The 20,427-nt window shown below is 47.9% G+C and overlaps 6 protein-coding genes and 1 non-coding gene across 7 annotated transcripts; 5 read left to right on the top strand and 2 right to left on the bottom strand.

The window, feature by feature from the left end:
- Positions 1-175: 175 nt before the first annotated feature.
- Positions 176-2,748, top strand: EDB93DRAFT_1327626 (uncharacterized protein; the record flags this gene model as incomplete). The annotated part of the gene is made up of 7 exons (XM_041455091.1): positions 176-316; positions 370-693; positions 746-848; positions 905-1,216; positions 1,268-1,415; positions 1,470-2,147; positions 2,208-2,748. Exons 1-7 carry the CDS (start codon positions 218-220, stop codon positions 2,746-2,748), a joined length of 2,205 nt encoding a protein of 734 aa, XP_041309119.1. The 5' UTR covers positions 176-217.
- Positions 2,749-3,529: 781 nt separating this feature from the next.
- EDB93DRAFT_1102996 (uncharacterized protein) lies at positions 3,530-7,506 on the top strand (the record flags this gene model as incomplete). The annotated part of the gene is made up of 16 exons (XM_041447260.1): positions 3,530-3,585; positions 3,664-3,925; positions 4,003-4,192; positions 4,219-4,383; positions 4,434-4,641; positions 4,693-4,880; positions 4,930-4,973; positions 5,002-5,130; positions 5,263-5,415; positions 5,512-5,780; positions 5,831-6,078; positions 6,146-6,204; positions 6,391-6,467; positions 6,514-6,833; positions 6,881-7,011; positions 7,330-7,506. The coding sequence occupies 16 exons, from the start codon at positions 3,530-3,532 to the stop codon at positions 7,504-7,506; spliced, it is 2,676 nt and encodes an 891-aa protein (XP_041309118.1).
- Positions 7,507-8,660: 1,154 nt separating this feature from the next.
- EDB93DRAFT_1273625 (uncharacterized protein) lies at positions 8,661-11,035 on the top strand (the record flags this gene model as incomplete). Its single annotated transcript, XM_041454369.1, has 6 exons — positions 8,661-8,780; positions 8,830-9,456; positions 9,732-9,978; positions 10,042-10,116; positions 10,167-10,628; positions 10,682-11,035. 6 exons carry the CDS (start codon positions 8,661-8,663, stop codon positions 10,951-10,953), a joined length of 1,803 nt encoding a protein of 600 aa, XP_041309117.1. The 3' UTR covers positions 10,954-11,035.
- A 1,567-nt stretch (positions 11,036-12,602) lies between these two features.
- On the bottom strand, positions 12,603-15,106 carry EDB93DRAFT_1249189 (CHAT domain-containing protein; the record flags this gene model as incomplete). Its single annotated transcript, XM_041452817.1, has 2 exons — positions 12,603-14,122; positions 14,176-15,106. 2 exons carry the CDS (start codon positions 15,104-15,106, stop codon positions 12,603-12,605), a joined length of 2,451 nt encoding a protein of 816 aa, XP_041309116.1.
- Positions 15,107-15,228: 122 nt separating this feature from the next.
- EDB93DRAFT_t57 lies at positions 15,229-15,311 on the top strand. The gene has a single exon. It is a non-coding gene; the product is annotated as a tRNA-Val (tRNA).
- EDB93DRAFT_1138018 (glycosyltransferase family 4 protein) lies at positions 15,311-17,306 on the top strand. The gene is made up of 10 exons (XM_041449216.1): positions 15,311-15,417; positions 15,468-15,558; positions 15,627-15,994; positions 16,056-16,204; positions 16,256-16,363; positions 16,413-16,519; positions 16,582-16,750; positions 16,823-17,003; positions 17,052-17,199; positions 17,256-17,306. The coding sequence occupies exons 1-10, from the start codon at positions 15,392-15,394 to the stop codon at positions 17,286-17,288; spliced, it is 1,380 nt and encodes a 459-aa protein (XP_041309115.1). The 5' UTR covers positions 15,311-15,391; the 3' UTR covers positions 17,289-17,306.
- Positions 17,307-17,350: 44 nt separating this feature from the next.
- EDB93DRAFT_259123 (uncharacterized protein) lies at positions 17,351-18,771 on the bottom strand. The gene is made up of 3 exons (XM_041455881.1): positions 18,631-18,771; positions 18,343-18,577; positions 17,351-18,291 (listed from the first exon to the last, which is right to left on the bottom strand). The coding sequence occupies exons 2-3, from the start codon at positions 18,445-18,447 to the stop codon at positions 17,401-17,403; spliced, it is 996 nt and encodes a 331-aa protein (XP_041309114.1). The 5' UTR covers positions 18,448-18,577; positions 18,631-18,771; the 3' UTR covers positions 17,351-17,400.
- Between the last annotated feature and the right edge of the window lie 1,656 nt (positions 18,772-20,427).

Genomic DNA, 20,427 nt, shown 5'->3' with positions numbered 1-20,427 from the left:
GGTGACGCAGATATATTTCAGATACCTCAAGCTAGTGACCCCCCCGCACCCTCGGCTGAAGGTCAGAGACTTTTATCTTGTGACATCTACTTGGGCTATATCTCACGTCAGTCGTATCCTAGATGAGGACCAATCAGACTTCCTTTACAATTCGTTCGTCCGACCATACGTTGGGAAGGCTGTGGATGGTTTCTATGAGTACCTGAAAAATAACAACATGAAGTTCGCGGGAAGCGGCGACAAAGGACCATACTATGCGAAGTTCTGTTCAATCGTGCAAAGCTCGGGCACAGGAAAATCAAGACTAATGACTGAGGTCAGAATTATGAAGCGCATATTGATATCAGGTGGCTGAAGTATTTTTTTTAGCTCCGGAACAAAGGCGTTCTTGTTTTGTACATGAACCTTCGTGATCCGAGTGATCCAGGCTTCCCTATGCGAGACGTAGTGCCTGCGCGTATATTGACGGAAGATATGGGCTGCACTCAAGCCGAGTATACCGCTCGTTGTTGCGCCTTCTTTACGGCCATATTCCAGACGCTCCAGAAGTATCTGAGCGACGAGTTTCCTCGGCTGCGCTCTCAGGCTAGCGGTCCTGATGCTGCAATCAAATCGTGGAATGACGAAATGTGCGACATGCGCTCGGAAGCTCGTACCAAGTTCTTTCAGGAAGTTCAAGATCTCTATGAGAAGGTGACAAAATCACAGTCTCTTGAGAATCCGACTAAAGACGTTTGCGCAACAGATCCTTGATAAGATCAAATTATCGAAGCCCGAAGAGAAAACCGACTCCGCTGCGCCCACGGCGGAGGAGACCGCCGTAAAGTTAGGGAGTATGTCTCTCACAGGTAATTGATATATTTTACACAAGGCGGTCGCCTAAGGTCACACCGTGGGTGAACAGATGGGAAGATCATGGTGCCGAAACTAGAAGGCGAATCATTCGTCAAGACATCTTATAACAACATGCTGGAGGTTTTGAAACGTATATTCAATAAGAAGGACAGGGACATGGTTTTAAATCATGATCCTAAACTCGTGATAGCATTCGATGAGGCCCACCCTCTGAGTAACATGAGTATCAAGGGTTTTCGTCCATCACATATTGTTGGCAGGACGATCAATTGCTACTCCAAGAACTGCCACGCATCAGTCTGGGTCGTTTTTGCATCCACAACTTCACAAGTGGCGCATTTTTCAGCCCCTCAAATGATCCGTAAGTACCTGTTCTACGTTGCCTATTTTCAACCTTCACACAATCTGGCAGATGACTCTTTGCGCGTAGCGGTGGCTGGTCAACTGGTATACCCGCCTTATACACATCTTGGCTGGGACCAGCTTGCAGACCCTCTGTCTAACATATCGGCGAATGATGTCGCAAAGTTCAGTCATATCGTCGGATTCGGTCGTCCACTGTTCGTCCCTGCCTTTTTATCCTCATTTCCAGTTTCATTGACCACGATAAATAGGTGGAAATCGCTCGCGGGAAAATTTACTATCGCTGAGATTGTGATACTGGCTGCCCAGAAACTGTGCAAATCTATGACCTTTGACCTGACGGATACGAACCAGGCTCTCGCTATCCTGTCTCAGAGATTCGGTCTCGACATTTGCTTTGGTCACCCTGATGCTGTCTCTTATCTCGAGAAAGCGGTGGCTAGTCACCTGCGTATATGCTTCTCGACGACTGAAGATAGGACGTGGACCTTCACCGGTTATCCATCGGAGCCCTTTCTATCCTGCATTGCATCAATTCTGCTCCATAGGACGCCCGACAGTCTGGCGAACGCTTTGGCGGTCTTGAAAAGAAAGGCTGATGGTGGGATGGTCGAGATAGGACAGAGCGGAGAGTTGGCCAGCAGGCTTTTGCTGCTTCTCGCCAAGGATCTCTTTATCCGCAAGGACCCCTCCCAAGACGTGATCATGGATATACACCATGTCGGAAATAGTGATGCAGATCTGATAGACTGTCAGAAGGTCCCCGTCATCGATTTTTTGGAATATCTTTTTGGCGAGACTTTCTGGTCGGAGTTGGCTGAGGCTAAGGCAGCATTTCAGCATGCCTACATCAATTTCTCGCATTGGGTAGCAATGACAGAGTTCATCTCACCGCGAATTTCCGATCAGACTGACGCCGATCCATTGAGGTACGCTTTTAGAGGTTTTCAAACGATATGGTGTCTAAGATGATTATCACGGCTGTATAGCGCTAGATGCAGCGCCGAAGAGTGGACCTTGCGACACTGGCATCGGACGAGTGCGGTGCAATGCTGTCATCTGCAGCCGCTCGTTGACAAGATGATTCCTATATATTTTGACGATCCGGCCCTTGGCCCCAACGATCTCGACCGCGTATCACAGATATTCATTTCCGACAAGGCGGGGAAGAATTGCCATGAGCAAGACTTGAGGTTCGTCACTCGCAAGCATGATTCGATCCAGTGCCTATCGAATCTCCCCTACATCGCTCTCCTTCTCGACCTCAACGTGAAACCAAAGCTTGAGGTTACATTTCCGAAGAAGGAACCAAATCATGTTGAAACAGACCGATGTCTACGGATCTACGCTTCTGGAATCAGCGACATCACGTTTCCGGTCTTGGGCCAACATTCCGAAATTGCGACACAGCTGCGTGGGCTTGTCTCTCGGCAAAAGGAAGCACCGTCCCAAACAACTCTTGAAGCTCTCGTTAAATTTGGGAGTACTGCGAGGCTACGCAATTTGCAGTGGGAGGCACAAGATGCATGATAATCTAATTGAGCGTGTTGAAATGTTCGCCCGTCTTTGCATCCCAGATCTTTACTGCGTTGTATTTGAATCCAACATCGCAATCATGGCAAGCATGAAACATATAAAGAGCAGAAGATAGGGAGCAGGTGATAAAAATTCGACGAGGTGGACGCCCACCTCGCGGAGAGTCGGATAACTGTGGTGATAACGTTGTCCAAGATAGAGGTCACCCCATAGTACTAACGTTTTCGAGTGCTTCCTCGGATTGCGGCAAATTCTAATGGTCTTCAAGATTGGGATACCCCAGTTCACAACAACAGAGTGTCACCTCAGTAAGATAGAATGAGGCCATTGAATTGAAACAATGAAACAAATAAGCACGGATGGCTTGGTGCATCGTGACGTTCCATATTGCTGACAGCTGGAGTTTACTATGAGTGAATCATACCGGGTCCGTGTGTGAAGGTCAAGAAGGGCTTTTGCAGAGTATGTCCCTTCAAAAATCCAGAGACCGAGATAAGAGCAAAATCTGACGCAGAGACGCGCAGTAAGTTACATATAATAGACAGAGAATGTTAGATAGATGCATTGATGTTGTTTCTATGCTAGTGCTCGCCGCTTGTCTCAGTAACTTGAAGCATTTTCACGTTGCAAAGAGTGGACTTGGACTATGATGTTATACTTGCACATTTATTATTGCGCGGTGCGCGTTTCAAGTGACCCGGTTATTACCGCAACCTGCGCGCTGCCTTGAAGTCTGCGCGTTGCCCGTTCAAATTGATGACCTGGGGCTCTCGCCATGTGGATCACTTGCATCTTAATCATTAGGACAAACCTCCTGAAATTCGACTACTAGTAGTGAAAGGACATCAATTGTAAAATACATTGCACGGTACTATGCTTATAATGATGAATCAAAAATTAATTTTTCAGCGAGACGGTCACAAGCTTCTTCGACAAATTGCTCTGCGTGGTTAAATGCGGCTCCCTGCTCAATGATCTTGAACATCAGTTCCTTGCACCCTCCACTAACACGCCCGAACTGCAAATCTTTAAAGCGTTTGACGGCTTCACGATCACCTATTACTCCCACCTTTCCAATTTAGTAAAGCGGTACATAAGACGTCTGCTCACCCTTATATTAAGTCAAAAAGCCTTATTTGTGAGGACCAGCGGTCCAGACCAGCAAATCAAGGTCACTTAGAACATTTAATATTGTTAGCCTTAGGTAGCACACGGGAAAGCTGACACAAGCACTATATTCGGTAATAGCGCGCCACCACTGTTGCCTTCAACCTTGCGCTCATCATCACCCACAACGAGCTCAACAACGAGCTCAATGTTCCTACTTTTTGGCCATTTTCTCTCCAGCATACCGCTTATTCTTACTATGATGGCATCAACAGCTTGATGTACAAGCAACGTGGCGTATCATCGGCTTCCCAACATGCTTTAACCATGTGTCAGTCACATGTCACCACCATCAAGGTACCTTGCCTTCAACCACCACCATCGTCCATCCTGTGTTTCTGATGACGAAAGGCAACTTCAGCACACCTGGTACCTCACAAGCATCGCAAATATCTGTTGGAGGGAGGAGGAATAGGGTGGTCCGCAACCAGGACTGTGTCAAACGAGCAGCCCAGCTTCAAAGTAAGTTTTCTCTTTTGATTTCTATTGCTACCAGCTACTACTATCTACAGGCATGAATCTGCACCAGAGAGAACAGTTTCTTCAGGCCGAACATAGTGTCACTGCACCCTCATCTGACTTCGACTACGACAGAATCAACAATGAGATGGATCTTCCAAGTATCATCCCCCCCATTGGTGAGGAAGGTTTTGCAGTTAGTCATGATGGCGGGGAGATGGAGCTTTATGAGGAACTGGGCCATGCCTTATCATGCCAGCAGTGTGTAATTAGCTATTTTTTCTACTACCTTTCTCTGATGGGACTATCTAGAATTCATATTGATGATCGCGACCGTCAAGACCATACAGCCAGACTTGTATATGCATGGGCAGACCAGTACAAAGCCCTTGTCGATGCATATCTCCAGTTTCGTCACCAAAATCCTTCGTTAGCATCCCTCAACACAAGTATCCCAGCTTCCAAAGACACCTTTTCAATATGCGTTGTTGACATCTTCGGTGAGTGACTGTTATCTTCGCTGTGTGTATCTATCTCACATTTTCTTAGAACGACAGCAAGGTGTCTTTAGTCATTGCTCGCCACACATTAATGTGTCTCTCATGACATACAGGTGTATAGGCTCATCGCCTATTGCAGCCAACTGTGGCCATCACCATACGAACACTTGAGGCTTATCGTCAAACACATCGTGTATGCCCGAGGCTCAGTATTCATGCAGAGGCGAAGAAGTTATGTCACTTGCACGGTGTGAGTACATACATTCATTTAGTACATTAAAAACTGATGGAACGAGTCTTCTGATTCTAGGTTTGTTATGGTTGGTATTTAGCCAAACAATTTCGCGTTGCCTGTGACGTATATCTGGAACTTCTGTGGCAGGTGTCTCTTCGTGTCTCACAAGCCCTTGGACACACTGGTCCTAACTGGCATGCATGCAATTTGTGTCCCTGTTGCCACTACAAAGTCCAGGATGAACCCAAGCTGAGGTTTCCCTTTGAGATCGCACTGGACGGTAATAACTCGGCAAAGTTTGTAGACCCTGCATTACGTGGAGGAAGAGAGCGCCAAGACCCTCGCAATGGATGATCAGACATATGGATTGATGAGGAATACGTCGATTGATTCAAGGATGAAGTCAAGAACGCTCGACGCTCTCACTGTCCAAACACCTCGGCCCCTGCTGATATTGTGGATCCCGATGATCCCTGGATATATTGCGAGAATGAAGACCAGGATTCAAATGAACCAGTCGATGTTTGTGTTGATCGATGGCGTAATGCCGCAACCGAGGCCCGCAAGCGCATGTTCTCTGTTTTTCAGAAGTCTGGTATTTTTGTTGCAGTGTGCCGTCATGGATTCCTTTTGTCCATATGCGACATGGTCCGCAGTGGCGAGCTGTAAGTTTGAGTCTAGCTTCAACAATACCAATCTACTGACAGTTTCTCAGGATGAAATATCCGCTGGCGACAATCAACAAATTGATGGACATTTTTGCTGAGCAGTTCCTTTATGGCTATGATATCAAATGCGCATTCCATTCCATCCTTCAATGCTCATCCTTAGGACCTGCTGTACAAGACCTTGGTATTGAGGGTGTTGTGCCTGGATTCCATGGACACGCCCATAACCGTCTCTGTCAAGTCCAACATCACTCTAAGTTCATGCTTGGCACTGGCAAAGAGGACTTTGAGACTTGTGAACGAACGTTCTCAGAGTCGAACACCCTGGCACCTGAAATTTGAAACTCAACGGAGTTTCACAGGCATCAAGCCCTTGACAAGCATTTTTGATTCGCTGATCAAGACAAGTATGCTGCTCTCAGTACGTTCATTGCCACTGATCTTGTTGCCTGATACATACTGATGATAATTATTAGGCACTTTCATTTTTCGCAACTATGTGCAGGCATTAGAATGTATCCAAGCGCATGATGAGTTCCTCCACCTATTTGATCTCGCACCCGAAGATTTCAAGTCCAATTTGAATGATAAATGAGACTATCTTCAGAAGGCTGGTCGACAGCGACTTGGAGATAGTGTGGAGGTTGAGTACGTGAAGGCACTGAACGAGTTTGATGCGGTGCGGTAAGATTAAATTTTAATGTAAACTTAATAACTGATGTTTGTTTAGGTCTCAGTGGGAGACTGCTCAACACAAATTTAATCAACTCGACCTGCATGTCATACCAGATGGATTCACAAACAAGGATATTGCCAACATCCGCCGCCACCGCACCACAGCCCAGAACAAGATGGAGCTAAAAGGTCAAGTAGTTGATGATTTTGAAATTCGCATGGGGATCGAGGAGAGATGGATGACGACTCACCCTGAATGTGTGAGAGCGCAATCACGTATTGCTAACATGCAGTACCATAAAGCCCTCGATGACGTGGAGCGTCTCGTAGTAATGCGGTTGCTTGAACTTACGAAGCTTCAAATGAGCGGTTTGGGTAAGCTCTCAATATTACTGTATCACGCTCTAACATATGTTTTTCAGATTATAAACTACGAACACAGATTGCAAAAGCTCTGAAGACTCGCGCAACTGCAATCCAGAATGCACTGAACCGCTACAACAAGTACGCCGCTCAACTCGAGTCCCCCCGGCCACCAATCACTTGGGAACAGGTAGTTGAATTCTCACAGCTCACCGAATTCGATCTCCTTCGAGATATAGATAATCAGCTGCAAGATAAACATTGGGCAATTCCTTGTAATCGCCAAGCCTCTGCAAAATACTTTGACCTGCAATGATGCAAGAAGGAGATTGTGCGCTGCAATGTTGAGATCATACGACTTCACATGAAGATTCAAGACAATACCCTTAATTTCCCAGTGGTAATTGTGCAACTTCGTTTATCTGATCCCCCTCTTGCAGGGGAAGTTCAGCACCGCTGGGATCATATCTGCTCTGTGAATTATTTTCACTTGTCCCGCATTGCGCAGATAGAGGCACTTCCAGGATATTCAGGCGGCAGAGCTGCAGGAACACGAGTTGGTCGCATGGACAGCACTCCACTACAAGACCAACCTGAGGCTGATATCAATGAGCGAAATGTAGATGATGATGCATATGATGATCCTGACGGCGAGCAGCAGACTTTGATGGAAGACTTTTTTTGAGCAGCTTCATGATGGACCGGTAGACACAGATGAGGTATAGCTTAGCTTACAATTACATTGCATGTCGAGGTAGAATGTTGTGTATACAAGATGCGCTTTTATCATGGTGAATTAAATGGTGTTAACGAGAATGGTGTATATGACTCGGAGACATGTTTCCGATACAACAAGGTAGATCAAATGTGCATGTAACATATATGGCCAGACTTCTGACACAATGTGCAAGGCGAGAGACAGGAACTGAGACTCAGAGTACTGATTCTGATGAGTGGTGGGTGAAATTACTTTGAAGTTTGAATACTCATGTAAATTGCCGTATGTAGATGTACTGCATGCTCAGAGTTAACGTTCAGCCACTGCGTTGTTTTACATCCTGCCATGAACTGGTCAACAAGTGCCTTCAATCAGCCACCCACTATGGATGGCATAAGTACTCTACTCGAAACACTCTCTCGTCCTATAGAACTTGCTAACATTACAGACATGTCAGATTGCTGGCTCTCAGCTATAATTGCTATGTCAGCGCATGGAGCTCACAGCGACAATGATCATCTTTGATCAGACCAAGGCTTCCATCCTTTAACAGCAAAACACTTCCTGAGCAACACATTTGAGGGCATGACAAATGACGATAAACAAGCAGCCTCACGAGAGAGAGCTAATCATCTGTTTCGAGTGTGAAAATTAATATACGACCTGGTATGTTGTGTCTTCATTTACCTGTTCATCATTCAATGATTTTGTTTCAGTGCACCGTTCTTGACCGCCTGTCTGGTGGTGTTACTCTCTGCCTACACCACCCAGGTGCAACAGCACCATTAACAGATCTGCAACCTCAAGATCTTTCTGTGTCGCTTTATCTCAATCCGAGGCTGCTCGCCAATCCCTTACAATGTCATCAGCTGATTGCAGAAATCACACAGATGTTTGTTGAGGGGTGTGCTCTACCGGTGGCACAATCCTTCCGGGATGCTCGTCTCACTCATGGATGGAAGCAGGAGCTGAGACACAGCTCATCAGACATTCCAGACTATGATTCCCTTCCCCTTGTTCCATTACCTTCCAGCGGTACTGGCTCCTCTGATTTCAATATTCTAGAAAGGCCTTTTGGTTGCCTGGAGCATGTCATTTCCACTCAATGAACAACTGACTCAATGCTACCTTTCTTGTCTACCTCTACCTCTTCTGCAACTCCAACAATTCGGTGGACAAATCAGCAGATAACATTATCTAAGCACGCTCCATCAAGAGATCATGCTCTTGATCGTGACCTTGTAAGTGCAATCATTTTAAAGTTTATGTGTGATTAATGTCGGTTTTTAGGATGACTGGCTCCAACGCCTCATGCTCGGGGACAGTTCGCATCCCTATCCGATTCCTCCATTGGCTTATGAGGCTATGCATGTGAGGGTTGACCCTGATTCCCCTTCTGAACCTCCTACTCCTACTGTTACTCCAGCTCGTCCAACGTACACTACTACACCTACTGTTACTCCAGCTCGTTCGACATCCAGGACAGTTCATGTGGCTCGGACACCATCGAAGCTGCCGCAGTCACATGTGTCTTCAGGCATTTCACCACTGCCATCATGCATGTCTTCAGGCACTCCACCACTGCCGTTACGCACGCCTTTGGGTGCTTCATTAGCAAGCTTGCCAACTCGTTCAACAAAGCGTTCAGTGCCACTTGTCTCTTCATCATCACAGTCAGGGTCTATGTATTCAATTCCAAAGGAACTTCTTCTGCCATTCGGTCCAAACACTCACACCACACTGGAGGAATTGGGTTACAGTGACACCCTTCATAATACCTGCCATGAGGTTTTCAATTCATGTGTTCCTGATAGGTGGGCTTCTGAGCTAGCCAAGAGGGGCAATATTAGCTCTAAGCCTGAAGCTCTTCAAATATCGGCTGCAATGTGGGAGGACTGGAACATGTTGGGTGGCACTGTCAGGAACTGATCACTTCGCTTTGTTTTTTTTCGCAATGTAATACTTCGCTAACATGAATGAATTTCTGAGATTCCCCTCCTCTTCCACTATGGTTCGAGCAGTATTCCTGAGTAGCAAGCGGCGCATCATAGGCTGCAACCATGCACACAGGAAGGGTCCAAAATTGTCTCGAGAAACAAGACAAGCTTTGACGGCCCGACAGCGTGAAAAACGGGCAGATGAAGATGCTGCAGTGGACGACATACTTACATATATTGATGAACAGGCCACAGATTTGGCTCGTCGTTTTGGCAGAAGCCATTGACGTTACCTGGAAAAGCTTTACATTGGCTCGGCCTTATGGAGAGGGCACAGAAACATTAATTGTCACTGTGCGAAGTTCATCTAACATGCTACCAAAAGTACACCTTATGAGCGATGTAGTATCTCACTTTGTTCGTACACTTCTGTGGGAGGATCCAATGAAACTTGGCATTAAGATGGAGTCCACTGTGCTTGCTGGACTTGCGCCACGAAATGGTAAAATTTCAGTTTTCTGGATACTTTCTTGTTATTAATGCCAATTTCTCTCTCCCTCTTTAGTTCTGTCTATGAATTATTCAGACCACAAGTTGGCTGCCAAGCAAGGCATACGAAGCAGTCTAAATGAAAGTCTAGGTATAAAATTTGGTAGTCCTTGTCTATAGTCTGCTAATCTATTTAAATAGTCAAGGTTACCGAGAACACAAATGCCACACTAGAGTTTGTCCGCTATGAATGCATGGTTCAGGAGCATCTAGTCAAGCTGATCGGGTGGTGCCACAATGAATGGGGTAACCCCAGCAATCTGAAAGGCGGAGTTGGCCCACTAGAGGCTCTTGCACAGGCAGTTTCCGATAAGAAGTGCAAGTTTATTCGAATTACAAGACAGGAAGCTGATGAGCATATGAAACGCATCGAGGCGGGTGAGGTTTTGACCCCAAACAAGGTAGATCAAGGACCGGAGGAGAGCCCCATCGATGACGACAACACATACGAGGGCAACGACATTGGTGGTTCTGCTGACCAGACAGATCATCTTCCCCTCCCCACACCATCTTCTCCTACAACACCCACTCGCAACAATGACTTAGGTCCAGCCCCTCATACTAGCGAGATCACTGAAGATCTTATTGATCCTGCCCTTCTAGGTAGTTATTTTAACTGTGTACATTATTACTACTGACTTTCCACTATTTTTCAGCCCCTCCCATTCCGAACGTCTCCACGCCATCTCCTCCACTCGCCACAACACCTAGCAGGTCACACATGGAATCGCGTCTACCCAACACTCAGTTGCCAATTGCACAATGTGCCACAAATAGAGTGCCGTCGAAGCAGAAGAGGAAGCCCACTGAAAAAGCGGTGCTCTATGCAGCATCGAGGAAGTCTCGTAAGTTGAAAAGAGGGGTAAAGAGCACTGCGGTGGTAGATTCGGATGAGGAGAACGAGTGGGAGGACATGGATAATGTCTAATACACTGCATTACAATTTATTCGCCCGTTGTATAGGTCCTATATACTGTTTAAATGCATTATATTGAAAATAAAATTGTTATATAAAAAAACGCGCCCAAAATGGAGCAGAACTGAGCTCATTGTTGAGCTCGTTGTGCACAACGATGAGTGGAGCATTGGCGGCAACAGTGGTGGCGCGCTATTACCGAATATAGTGCTTGTGTCAGCTTTCCCGCGTGCTACCTAAGGCTAACAATATTAAATGTTCTAAGTGACCTTGATTTGCTGGTCTGGACCACTGGTCCTCACAAATAAGGCTTTTTGACTTAATATAAGGGTGAGCAGACGTCTTATGTACCGCTTTACTAAATTGGAAAGGTGGGAGTAATAGGTGCGTTTAGGAGACCTAGTCACAGGCATATGTCACAATCAGTGACAAAAAAACTTAAAAGCAAAGCGCGCAGACTTTGCAAAGGAGGACAACAAGCAGATATCAAGCAACGCGCAGACTTCAAGGCAGCGCGCAGGTTGCGGTAATAACCGGGTCACTTGAAACGCGCACCGCGCAGACTGCGCAACGCGCAATAATAAATGTGCAAGTATAACATCATATTGGACAGATATAAGCGCGCGGTGCGCAGACCGAAGATTGCCAAGCGCGTATAGGTCTGACGAATTACTCCCGCGGGATTATTATAAATGTTTCGACTTTCCATATCAGTCGCGCTTAAAATAAGAATAGATCGCCGATCTACTCAACCTTTGCGGTATCACAACAACTTTCTTCATCATGACAAAGCACACAGTACACAGTGCCGCCAAGACAAATAAAACAAAGTCAGAAACCCATTGGCAATATCCTAGCGTGATGACACATACTTCCGCATAAATTATATCGATATCGTCCCAATGTTAGCGACGTACACGACCAACTAGAACGCAGTGAGGGCGTGGAAGACTGCTTTGGGAGCAAAATATTAACAAGAAATGAATAAGAGGCCAGAAAACACCTAATGTTCGAATGATCCAGTGTAACGAACTCGAGCCAAATGTCAACATCGCAATCACGGCGAGCGTGAACCATATAAAGAGCAGAAGATAGGGAGCGAGTGATGAAAATTCAAAATAGGTTACAGGAGTTCTTGTAGTAACGATAACACCACCTATGATGAGGTGGACGGCTTCTAATGGTCTTCAAGATCGGGATGCCCCAGTTCATTAGAAGGGAGGTTCCTCTTCTGCAGGTATTCCTTGCTCGATTGTCACGTATAGCTTGAAAACCGGTCTAGTCCAGTTATACAGCTAGTCTTCTGAGTTTTCAGAGCGCACCGCAGTGAAATAGAACGAGGCCATTGAAATGAAATAAAGAAGCACAGATGGCTTGGTCCATGATGCTGAAGAAGTCTAAGCGCAACTCTGGCCCCAAGGCAACAAACTAGAAAATACAAATTGGGTGTACATTTTCAGATCAGTTAGCTTCAGCGAGGCAATAAAGTGGAAAATAAAAATTGAAGTCAAAATTATGTGTACATATCCGGTATACAGTCTCAAAGTCTGCAGTATCAAACCCCTTGGCAATTCACGGGTTGGGCATGGCTATGACTGGATGCTACATGCAAAGTCGTCAGAATGCTTTAATCAACAAGGTGGAAGGACACACGGAATTGATCATATGCCAATATGCAAGAACACTATGCGCTGGTCCAAGGGCATTATGATGTCCTCATCACAAGCCAACGATTGGACCGCTCGGTGCAGCGCCCAGGCGGCTCGTTTGGAATCCATTGGACCATCCCCGCATAAGTTTTTGTAGAATGCCTTGACTAAGTGCTGCACGGTACTATCGGTGACCTTCCACATTGTCCCCACGACGCTGTTAACCCCGGCAAATTGCAGGCCAGCCGCTAGGTGTATCACTTCGTCGGGCGTATCAAAGTCACCGACTGCGGTCTCACAGGCCGAAAGAAACGCAAATTCATGCCGAGACAGATCCGTTTGCATGATATCGAGGAGCGAAAGCGGCTGATCGCGCATAAGAAAGGCTGACTTGAAGGGTTCGTCAACTTTTTGTGTCCCGTGACACGCAAGATGGAGCCAAGTATTGTCCCGCAATGCACACAGCGCTCTTGATTTCGTGGCATCAACGCTGGTGACCTTGAAGAAGGAAACAGTAGGGGGAGGGGGCAAAAGTCCCCGCACCAACTCCAGCTCAGGCTCTACAGCATCCAAAGTGAATGAGGCACCAGCTGGACAATCCTGACCGATGGCAATGAAGGGCACCGACAAGGACCTTTCACGACTTCTGCGAGCCTTGATCAGCGCGGTGAGCGATGGCGTGTATGAAGAGATATACTGCTGCGAAAGGGACTTTCCCTTTGGCCTGTACTCGCCAGCAGCATGTAATGGCAAGAAATTGAAGAGAGACGTTGGGCACCACCATAGTCGGGAACCTGGTCGTGCGATTCCATCCAGACTTTCGACCACCGGGCCAACCACACCGTTCCACAACTCTCTCAAAGCTTTGATCAGCGCTGTTTGGTTCCCTTTAGGACCGGGCTCTTTTTCAACTGCCTCTCGGAGTGCTGGTACCAATTTGACGAGTTTCTGCCAATCGGTAGGGAGTTGAATGCTAGTCGGAGGTTGCTTGTGCGGGGTGATAATGGCGTGGCACGACGCCTCGCTTGTGATGAGCACGATAACAGGCCCATCACGAGCTGCATCTTGAAGATCAGAAAATAAGGGGGGAAGGAGGAAGCGGGAGAAGCTCTCAATCTTCCGGATCTCTTCTACAGCTCTATTACACTCCCCCACTAGGCATCTGTACCGGGTTTCCTCTGCTTCTATATCGACTCTTGAGTTTCCTTCTGAATAGTTTACAGGAGGTTTATCGAGGAGGGAGCTGAGGTCTCTGAATCTCTTCATCAGGACTACTGCATGATCGCCGTGAGTCTGAAGGCTATCAAGAGGGGTGCGGAGTCGTGTCATCTGGGTCCAGATGATAGTCCTGCCTTGTTCCAACAACTCGACAGCGCGATACACATCACCACTACGAAGAGCACAGCATGCAGCATCAACGGCAAGTGTACTTGGGAAGTCCTTCATGATATTGTGACGAGACGATACTGAGGACGTTGTAGACATATAAGCGTCCAGAAGTTGCATGGAAGTTGCATGGAAGTTGCATATGCCTCCAGTTCAGTAGGATGTGAGTATTGAGAAGCTTCACCAACCCAGAGCAGACTTGTTCGCAGGCGGGATAGCAAGCCTCCAGGGACAATATTTGCTGCTGCCTTGAGATGATGCATGACAGCATCCAGACTATCGGTGTCTTCACCTGGGCCGGTATCGCCAAGGCTTGAACGATGCGACGACAAACAAACACTAGCCAGCGCCCTATGGACTGGTAATTGACGAGGATCATGTTGCATCATCAGAGCCAATGCACAACGGAGGTTCTCTCGTGACTCCTCAAGGTCTTCTCTATTGTGTTGGTGGTGAAAGCGGACGGAGAGTTGAATCGCGAGGTCACCTAATGACGTGGACCGATCTGTGTGACCGACCGGGCGCAAGGCCAGCGCTTCCCTGTGAAGTGCGATAGCCTGATCCAAGTCTTCGTCGTTGCCTCGGTGCTCAAAGCGGTAGGAGAGTTCAGTCGCAAGGTTATTTAATGACGTGGACCGATCTGTGTGACCGACCGGGTGCAAGGCCAGCGCTTCCCTGTGAAGTGCGATAGCTTGATCCAAGTCTTCGTCGTTGCCTCGGTGATGAAAGCGGGAGGAGAGTTGGTTCGCGAGGTTACCTAATGACATAGACCGATTTCTGTGACCGACCGGGCGCAAGGCCAGCGCTTCCGTATGAAGCGTGATGGCCTGATCCAAGTCTTTACCATTGCCTCGACGCTGGAAGCGAGTTCCCAGCATTACAGCCAGATTGCATAGCAATTGCCCTCGGTAAGCATGTCCGGTATTGTAGTATCCCAATGCATCATAATGAAGGGATATCACTTCATCTAAGGCACAGGGTTCATTTCTCTCCAAACACCGCTGTGCTCGATGAAGAAACTGTTTTGGCGATAACAGAAGTATAGGTGCGGCAGGCCGCTCCTGCTGGAAATCGGTTGTGCGAATGGCTTGAGGGAAATCGTCCGAGCTGGATAGAGATAGATGATACATACAAGTAATGACGACTTGTTGCACTCCACTGAGGTGTATCTCTCCCGAGTCCTGTGTGTGGTGATTCTGAGTGGCTTGCCAGCTCCTCAAATATTGAGAGACGATACCACGCAGTCGTGCATGGTTCGATGGTCTAATGGTTATGATTTCTGTCTCACATTATTCTGTCCACAGAAGGTTCCCAGTTCGATCCTGGGTCGAGCCACTTTTGTTTCCTTTTTACGGCTTTTGAATCTCGGGTGCAATAACTAGCTGGTCGTGCGTTCGCTCGATTGTTGCCACGAAATGAAGCATGAGCCTCTCGCTATTGCGTATGTATTTTGTATCGAGAGAAACAAGTTCTAAACGCTACATCATTCAGGATGATATCAGATTTCTTCCACCCAAACGTGGGAGGAGTAGAAAATCACATTTTCATGCTCAGTGCAAATCTCATCCATCGTGGTCACAAGGCATGATTTTTCCAAACTTGCTTTGACGTTCTCTACAACAACTTTTATCTTGCATTCAACATTCGCAGGTGATCGTAATCACACACAGTCATCCTCCAGATAGAGTGGGCATTCGCTGGCTTTTGCCAGGCTTGAAAGTATACTACATCCCATTTCCTACCATCGCCTCCTCCGCAACTCTTCCGAATTATTTTACATTTTTGCCATATTTCCGCGTCATCATTGCACGCGAGCATATTCACTTGATTCATGCGCACGCGAGTTTATCGTCCCTGGGCCAGGAGGCTATTCTACACGCCCACCATCTTGGCGTCCGCACGGTGTTCACCGATCACAGTCTTTTTGGCTTTGAAGATGCAGCGAGCATATTGACCAACAAACTCCTTGCGGCCGCTCTCAAAAATGTCGACGCTGTGATTTGTGTCTCGCATACTGGGTAGGTGGTCAACTCTTACTACAATCGATATCGTCCTTATTTCATCGCGACCGTGAATTAGAAGAGAAAATACAGTCCTGCGTGGACAGTTGTTTGAAATGTCTGAAGATTCATCTGCACTCGTCGTCCGGCCAAATGTTTATGTGATTCCAAACGCTTTGGTTGCGGAGCAGTTTACTCCGGCTACCGAGCTGGTGTCGTCAGAAACTAGTAAGTACTTCCGTGCTGGAGGGTCGAAGGAGACAACTGATTTTTCTTCAGTATATATCGTTGTTTTGTCTCGTCTGGCGTATCGTAAAGGCATCGACTTACTGGTCGCCACTGCCCCCCGAATATGCTCAGCCTTTCCTAACGTCAACTTCATCATAGGTAAGTCTCTCCACCCCCAGTATCATCTAACCCTAATTCGCTGGCCTAGGTGGGGACGGACCCAAGCTGAACGACCTATTACAAGTAAGAGAACGACATCTCCTCCAAGACCGCATAGAACTCCTCGGTCCAGTCCGACATCGCGACGTGCGAGACGTAAGTAAACACGAGCGCATCTGACTCTCATGCATGATCACGATCCATACTCGTCTCTGCAGGTTCTTGTGCGAGGATCTATATTTCTGAACACCTCATTGACGGAATCGTTTGGGATCGCCATTTTGGAAGCCGCGTGCGCAGGTCTTTATGTGGTCTCGACGCGAGTAGGCGGAGTCCCGGAGATTCTCCCTCATGATATGATTTCGTTTGCGAAGCCAGAGGAGGATGGTACGTGTGGGACGTTCCGCAAGTCGCGCATATCATTTTGGATGGCTTTTTCACCATGATTTTTTTCTAAAGATTTGATCCGTGCCCTGTCTGAGGCGGTCGCGATTGTTTCGACAGGCCAGCATGACCCCATGGAAGCTCATCAGAAGGTAAAAAACTTCTACAACTGGGGGGAAGTTGCAGAACGAACCGAGATTGTGTACGATGCTGTCGTCAAGTCTGAGCAGAAGGATCTCTGGACTAGGATGCAAAGGTAACTTTGTACACGTTTGTGCAGATAGACCTGGTTAACATGTTTCAGAACTATGGAACTAGGGCCATTTGCAGGACCAATCTACACAATCATCCTTGTGGTGGATTGCCTGTTCTTCCTATTTCTGGAATGGTTCATGCCGCGACACGATCTGGACTTTGTTCAAATGCACTGGGAGCAGCACAATTTTAGCCAGGTAGAGTTTCATATCGACCAACTCATACGTATCTCATCGACATCTCTCGAGCATAGCTTGCAAAAGATACCGAACCAAGAGACAATTAAACATAATCACTAGACATAACGAGATTGTAATACTAATACTTTGTCCAATGGAAATGCATCATCAAAAGCAGACCAAAAGTTGAACAAAAGAACAGAATTGGATACTAGGATATCATGCCACACGCCTCGGCTTCTTAAGTTTTCCCCCTCGCCTCCTGCTCCGCTTGGAGCCTTCGTCTACATCCATGAACGCGTCATTCACAGTAAGGTCATCCGAAGACCGCTTCATAGGGACCTTCACGCGATCTCTCAATGACGAGGACGATTGCGCACCATCAACACCCAACCGATCAATTAGAGAGCTTCCGTGGTTGTTAGACTGTCGATCAAAGCGGTCTCCAGGGTAGGCAGTCTCCTCAAAGTGCTGATTGAAACGTGAACCGGAGGGCACCCAAGGCGCAGAGCCGTGACGGAGACGAGTTGAACGAGGACGTCTTGGTTCTGTGTCGGGGCGAGGAGGTAGAGAGTGCGGAAGAGCATTCTGCAGGAGCCGTGCGCGCTCTGGATGCATAGCGAGTGGAACGGATTGGTGCAACCCTTCGCCATTCGCAGTATGCTGGCCGGAAGGCAACGACTCTGCTTCCGCGTGGCGCGAGGACTCGTGTGGGGACAAATCTTGTGTTCTAGACCACTTCGAATTTCTTGAGTCATCTACACGCCATTCCTTGGCATGATCCAGTGAAGGGGGACCATGGTCATGACGATCATTGCGACCGCTGCTACGTGGGTATTCAGGAGGATCTTTTGCATCCTTTCTCTCAAGCGCATAGGACCGTGGTTCAGGCAGCCGTTGACCGCGAAGAGAGACATCCCCATCATGCCTGGATTGTTGTGACGGATGAGCGGCATCGCGTGCCGATGTCATGGAAGAGTCCCTGGAAAGAGGAGGAGGGGTAGCATGATCATCATAGTGATGGGAATGAGGACTCTCAGGCGTCTGGTCACGTCTGCCGTGAAGGTATGGTTTCCCCTCGACTTCCGGAACTGGAGGTCCAAAGCGAGTCTACAGTACAAAAGTCAGTCAAGCTCCAATGGTTGTGCTCAAAGGACCCACTCTTACCGCACGTGCACCTACTCGTGATGGCGAATCTGTATTGATAGGCGCATCCGCAGGTGGGTCAGGTACAGAGAGAGGCTTGCGCGGAAGGAGCTGTAACATAAACTTGTGAGGCCCCAATTTATTTCCACACAAGAGAGCGTACAGGTGAAACTATGCGCTCTGTTTGCTGACGTTGATCAGCGGAACTCTGGGTTAAACGCTCTCTGTCGTAGACAACATCCACATAGGGCTATGGTTGTAAGTAAGGAACAGCGGTTACAATGATATGCATGTAAAACATACTGGTCGATCAGAATTGTCCTTAGCACCAGTAGGAGGACGAACAGGGCGGGAAACCACAGGCTGCGCGTTACTTCCAGATACATGAGCGCCTCGCCGTGAAGCGGAATTCGCCGGAGGAAGGAAAGTCGAAGACAGGAGTGGTGGATGCGGTGAAATTGAAGTAGAATTACTAAAGCGGTTACCTCTACCACCAATTGGCATGCTGTTTGTTCCAGACAGTTTTGGCGTTGGAGCACTAGGAGGCAGCCTTGACACATCAACATGACGACGAGAAGTATCGCGCTATAAATTCAAATTTAACACCCCAACAGAAGTCATCGACAAAGTACAAACCGAAGTCCGAGTCAATGATTCAACAGGCGCACGTCTTTCATCCCGCGAGGGCGGAGCTCGAGAACTATCTTCATGTGCTGTGCGATGAGACTCTTTCCATTCAGAACGTGACATTTTGGGAGAGCGATCTATGTCCCATTTATCTCACATAAATGAATGAAGCAGTATAATGGGCCTACCTGGAGACCTCCGTCGTACGGGCATCTCGACATCGTCCATCATTGCCCGCGGGCGTTTAGGAGCGGAGCCGTCACGATCCTCTCGATAGCGCTGACTGTTCGCAAGCTGTCGAGAAGGTTCAGTGGACTTGGCGATACTGGCTGGAGGAGGGTCTTCAACGTCCATCTGATCTTGACCTCGTTTGTCCCTAGACTCGTTATGAGCATAGGTATCTATCTGAGAGTTTGAATGCGGCGCAGAACTGGAATGCGCTTGCCGAGAGCCTCTGGCATCGGAGGATCTGATGTCTCTTGAGGTCTCCAAAGGAGACAGGCGTGGGCCCGAAGGGATGCGTGTATCGTTGGTAATCAACCGAGAAACCGGAGCACTTTCACGAGTGGCAGACGGTGGCGAGCGGTACCCGACATCCAATCTGCCACGGGAGCCTTCCTGGAAACTGTCACGTTGCGGTGGCAAAGGCACCCGTTTTCGAGAGCCTGAACAAGCGAGAGATGCACGCGAATGGCAGACGACGTTGGCATGAGGAAGGAAGAGTGGATGGGTGAAGAATACGTACGTTCGATTGGGGGGGATGGGGTAGGGGGTACCAGCTGCTCCTGCGGAGCTTGGGGCAACGTCTGAGGCGCCACGACCGTGTTTTCGTGAGCTCTTGCATCAGGTTTGTGGCGATCACTTGTTCGATGACGAGTCCGAGTCCCATCTGCGCTAAGCGACCTAGCTTGACCGCGCAGTTCTTGCGAGGGCTTGTCAGGTAAATCTGGAAATCGTTGGTCCGTCTGAGAAGGCGCTTGAATCAAGCGACTATTCTGCCTTGCTGCGGACGACAATTCATTGCGCGAGATGTCGGGATCGTTCGAAGACGGCAATGTGGGCGGGTACTGAACGTCACGATTGTGGCTGACAGGCGATCTGGGTCCTAGAGAATAACAAAGGAGAAAAGAAAAACAAAGAGGATAGATACAAGGATAGGGGAAAAAGGAGGAAGAAGATAGGGATCCATGATGAGCGTCCGTGTGTCCATGCGAGGAAGAAGTCGAATACAAAAGAACGAAATATGGTACTGCGCAGCTCAACTCTCGAGGTTGTGCGGGACGCAGCAAAGGCCTTGCGTCCTGTACCCCAGGAGGAGCAGATACGCCGACGAGGGATGAGGATAGGGGATGATGTAGATAACGTACTTATTGTCGACATTCTGTCGGCATCGCGAGGGGTCTCGCGACGCTCGCGTTCTTTGTGAGGAGGTTGCTCGGCTTCACGGTGTTTTCTTTCATGTGACACTGACCG

The sequence above is a fragment of the Suillus bovinus genome, assembly GCF_016758785.1.
Source record: "Suillus bovinus strain UH-Sbo-P2 chromosome Unknown EDB93scaffold_18, whole genome shotgun sequence".
NCBI classification, from domain to species: domain Eukaryota; kingdom Fungi; phylum Basidiomycota; class Agaricomycetes; order Boletales; family Suillaceae; genus Suillus; species Suillus bovinus.
This window is presented reverse-complemented; position numbering and strand designations above follow the sequence as displayed.

Coding starts and splice junctions, on each gene's coding strand:
- EDB93DRAFT_1138018 (XM_041449216.1), top strand. CDS start 15,392: ATGAAGCATGAGCCTCTCGCTATTGC. Junction 16,520..16,581: donor GACATCGCGACGTGCGAGAC/GTAAGTAAACAC, acceptor TCGTCTCTGCAG/GTTCTTGTGCGAGGATCTAT. Junction 16,751..16,822: donor TGCGAAGCCAGAGGAGGATG/GTACGTGTGGGA, acceptor TTTTTTCTAAAG/ATTTGATCCGTGCCCTGTCT.
- EDB93DRAFT_259123 (XM_041455881.1), bottom strand. CDS start 18,447: ATGTTACAGCTCCTTCCGCGCAAGCCTCTCTCTGTACCTGACCCACCT. Junction 18,292..18,342: donor TAGGTGCACGTGCGGTAAGA/GTGGGTCCTTTG, acceptor TTTGTACTGTAG/ACTCGCTTTGGACCTCCAGT.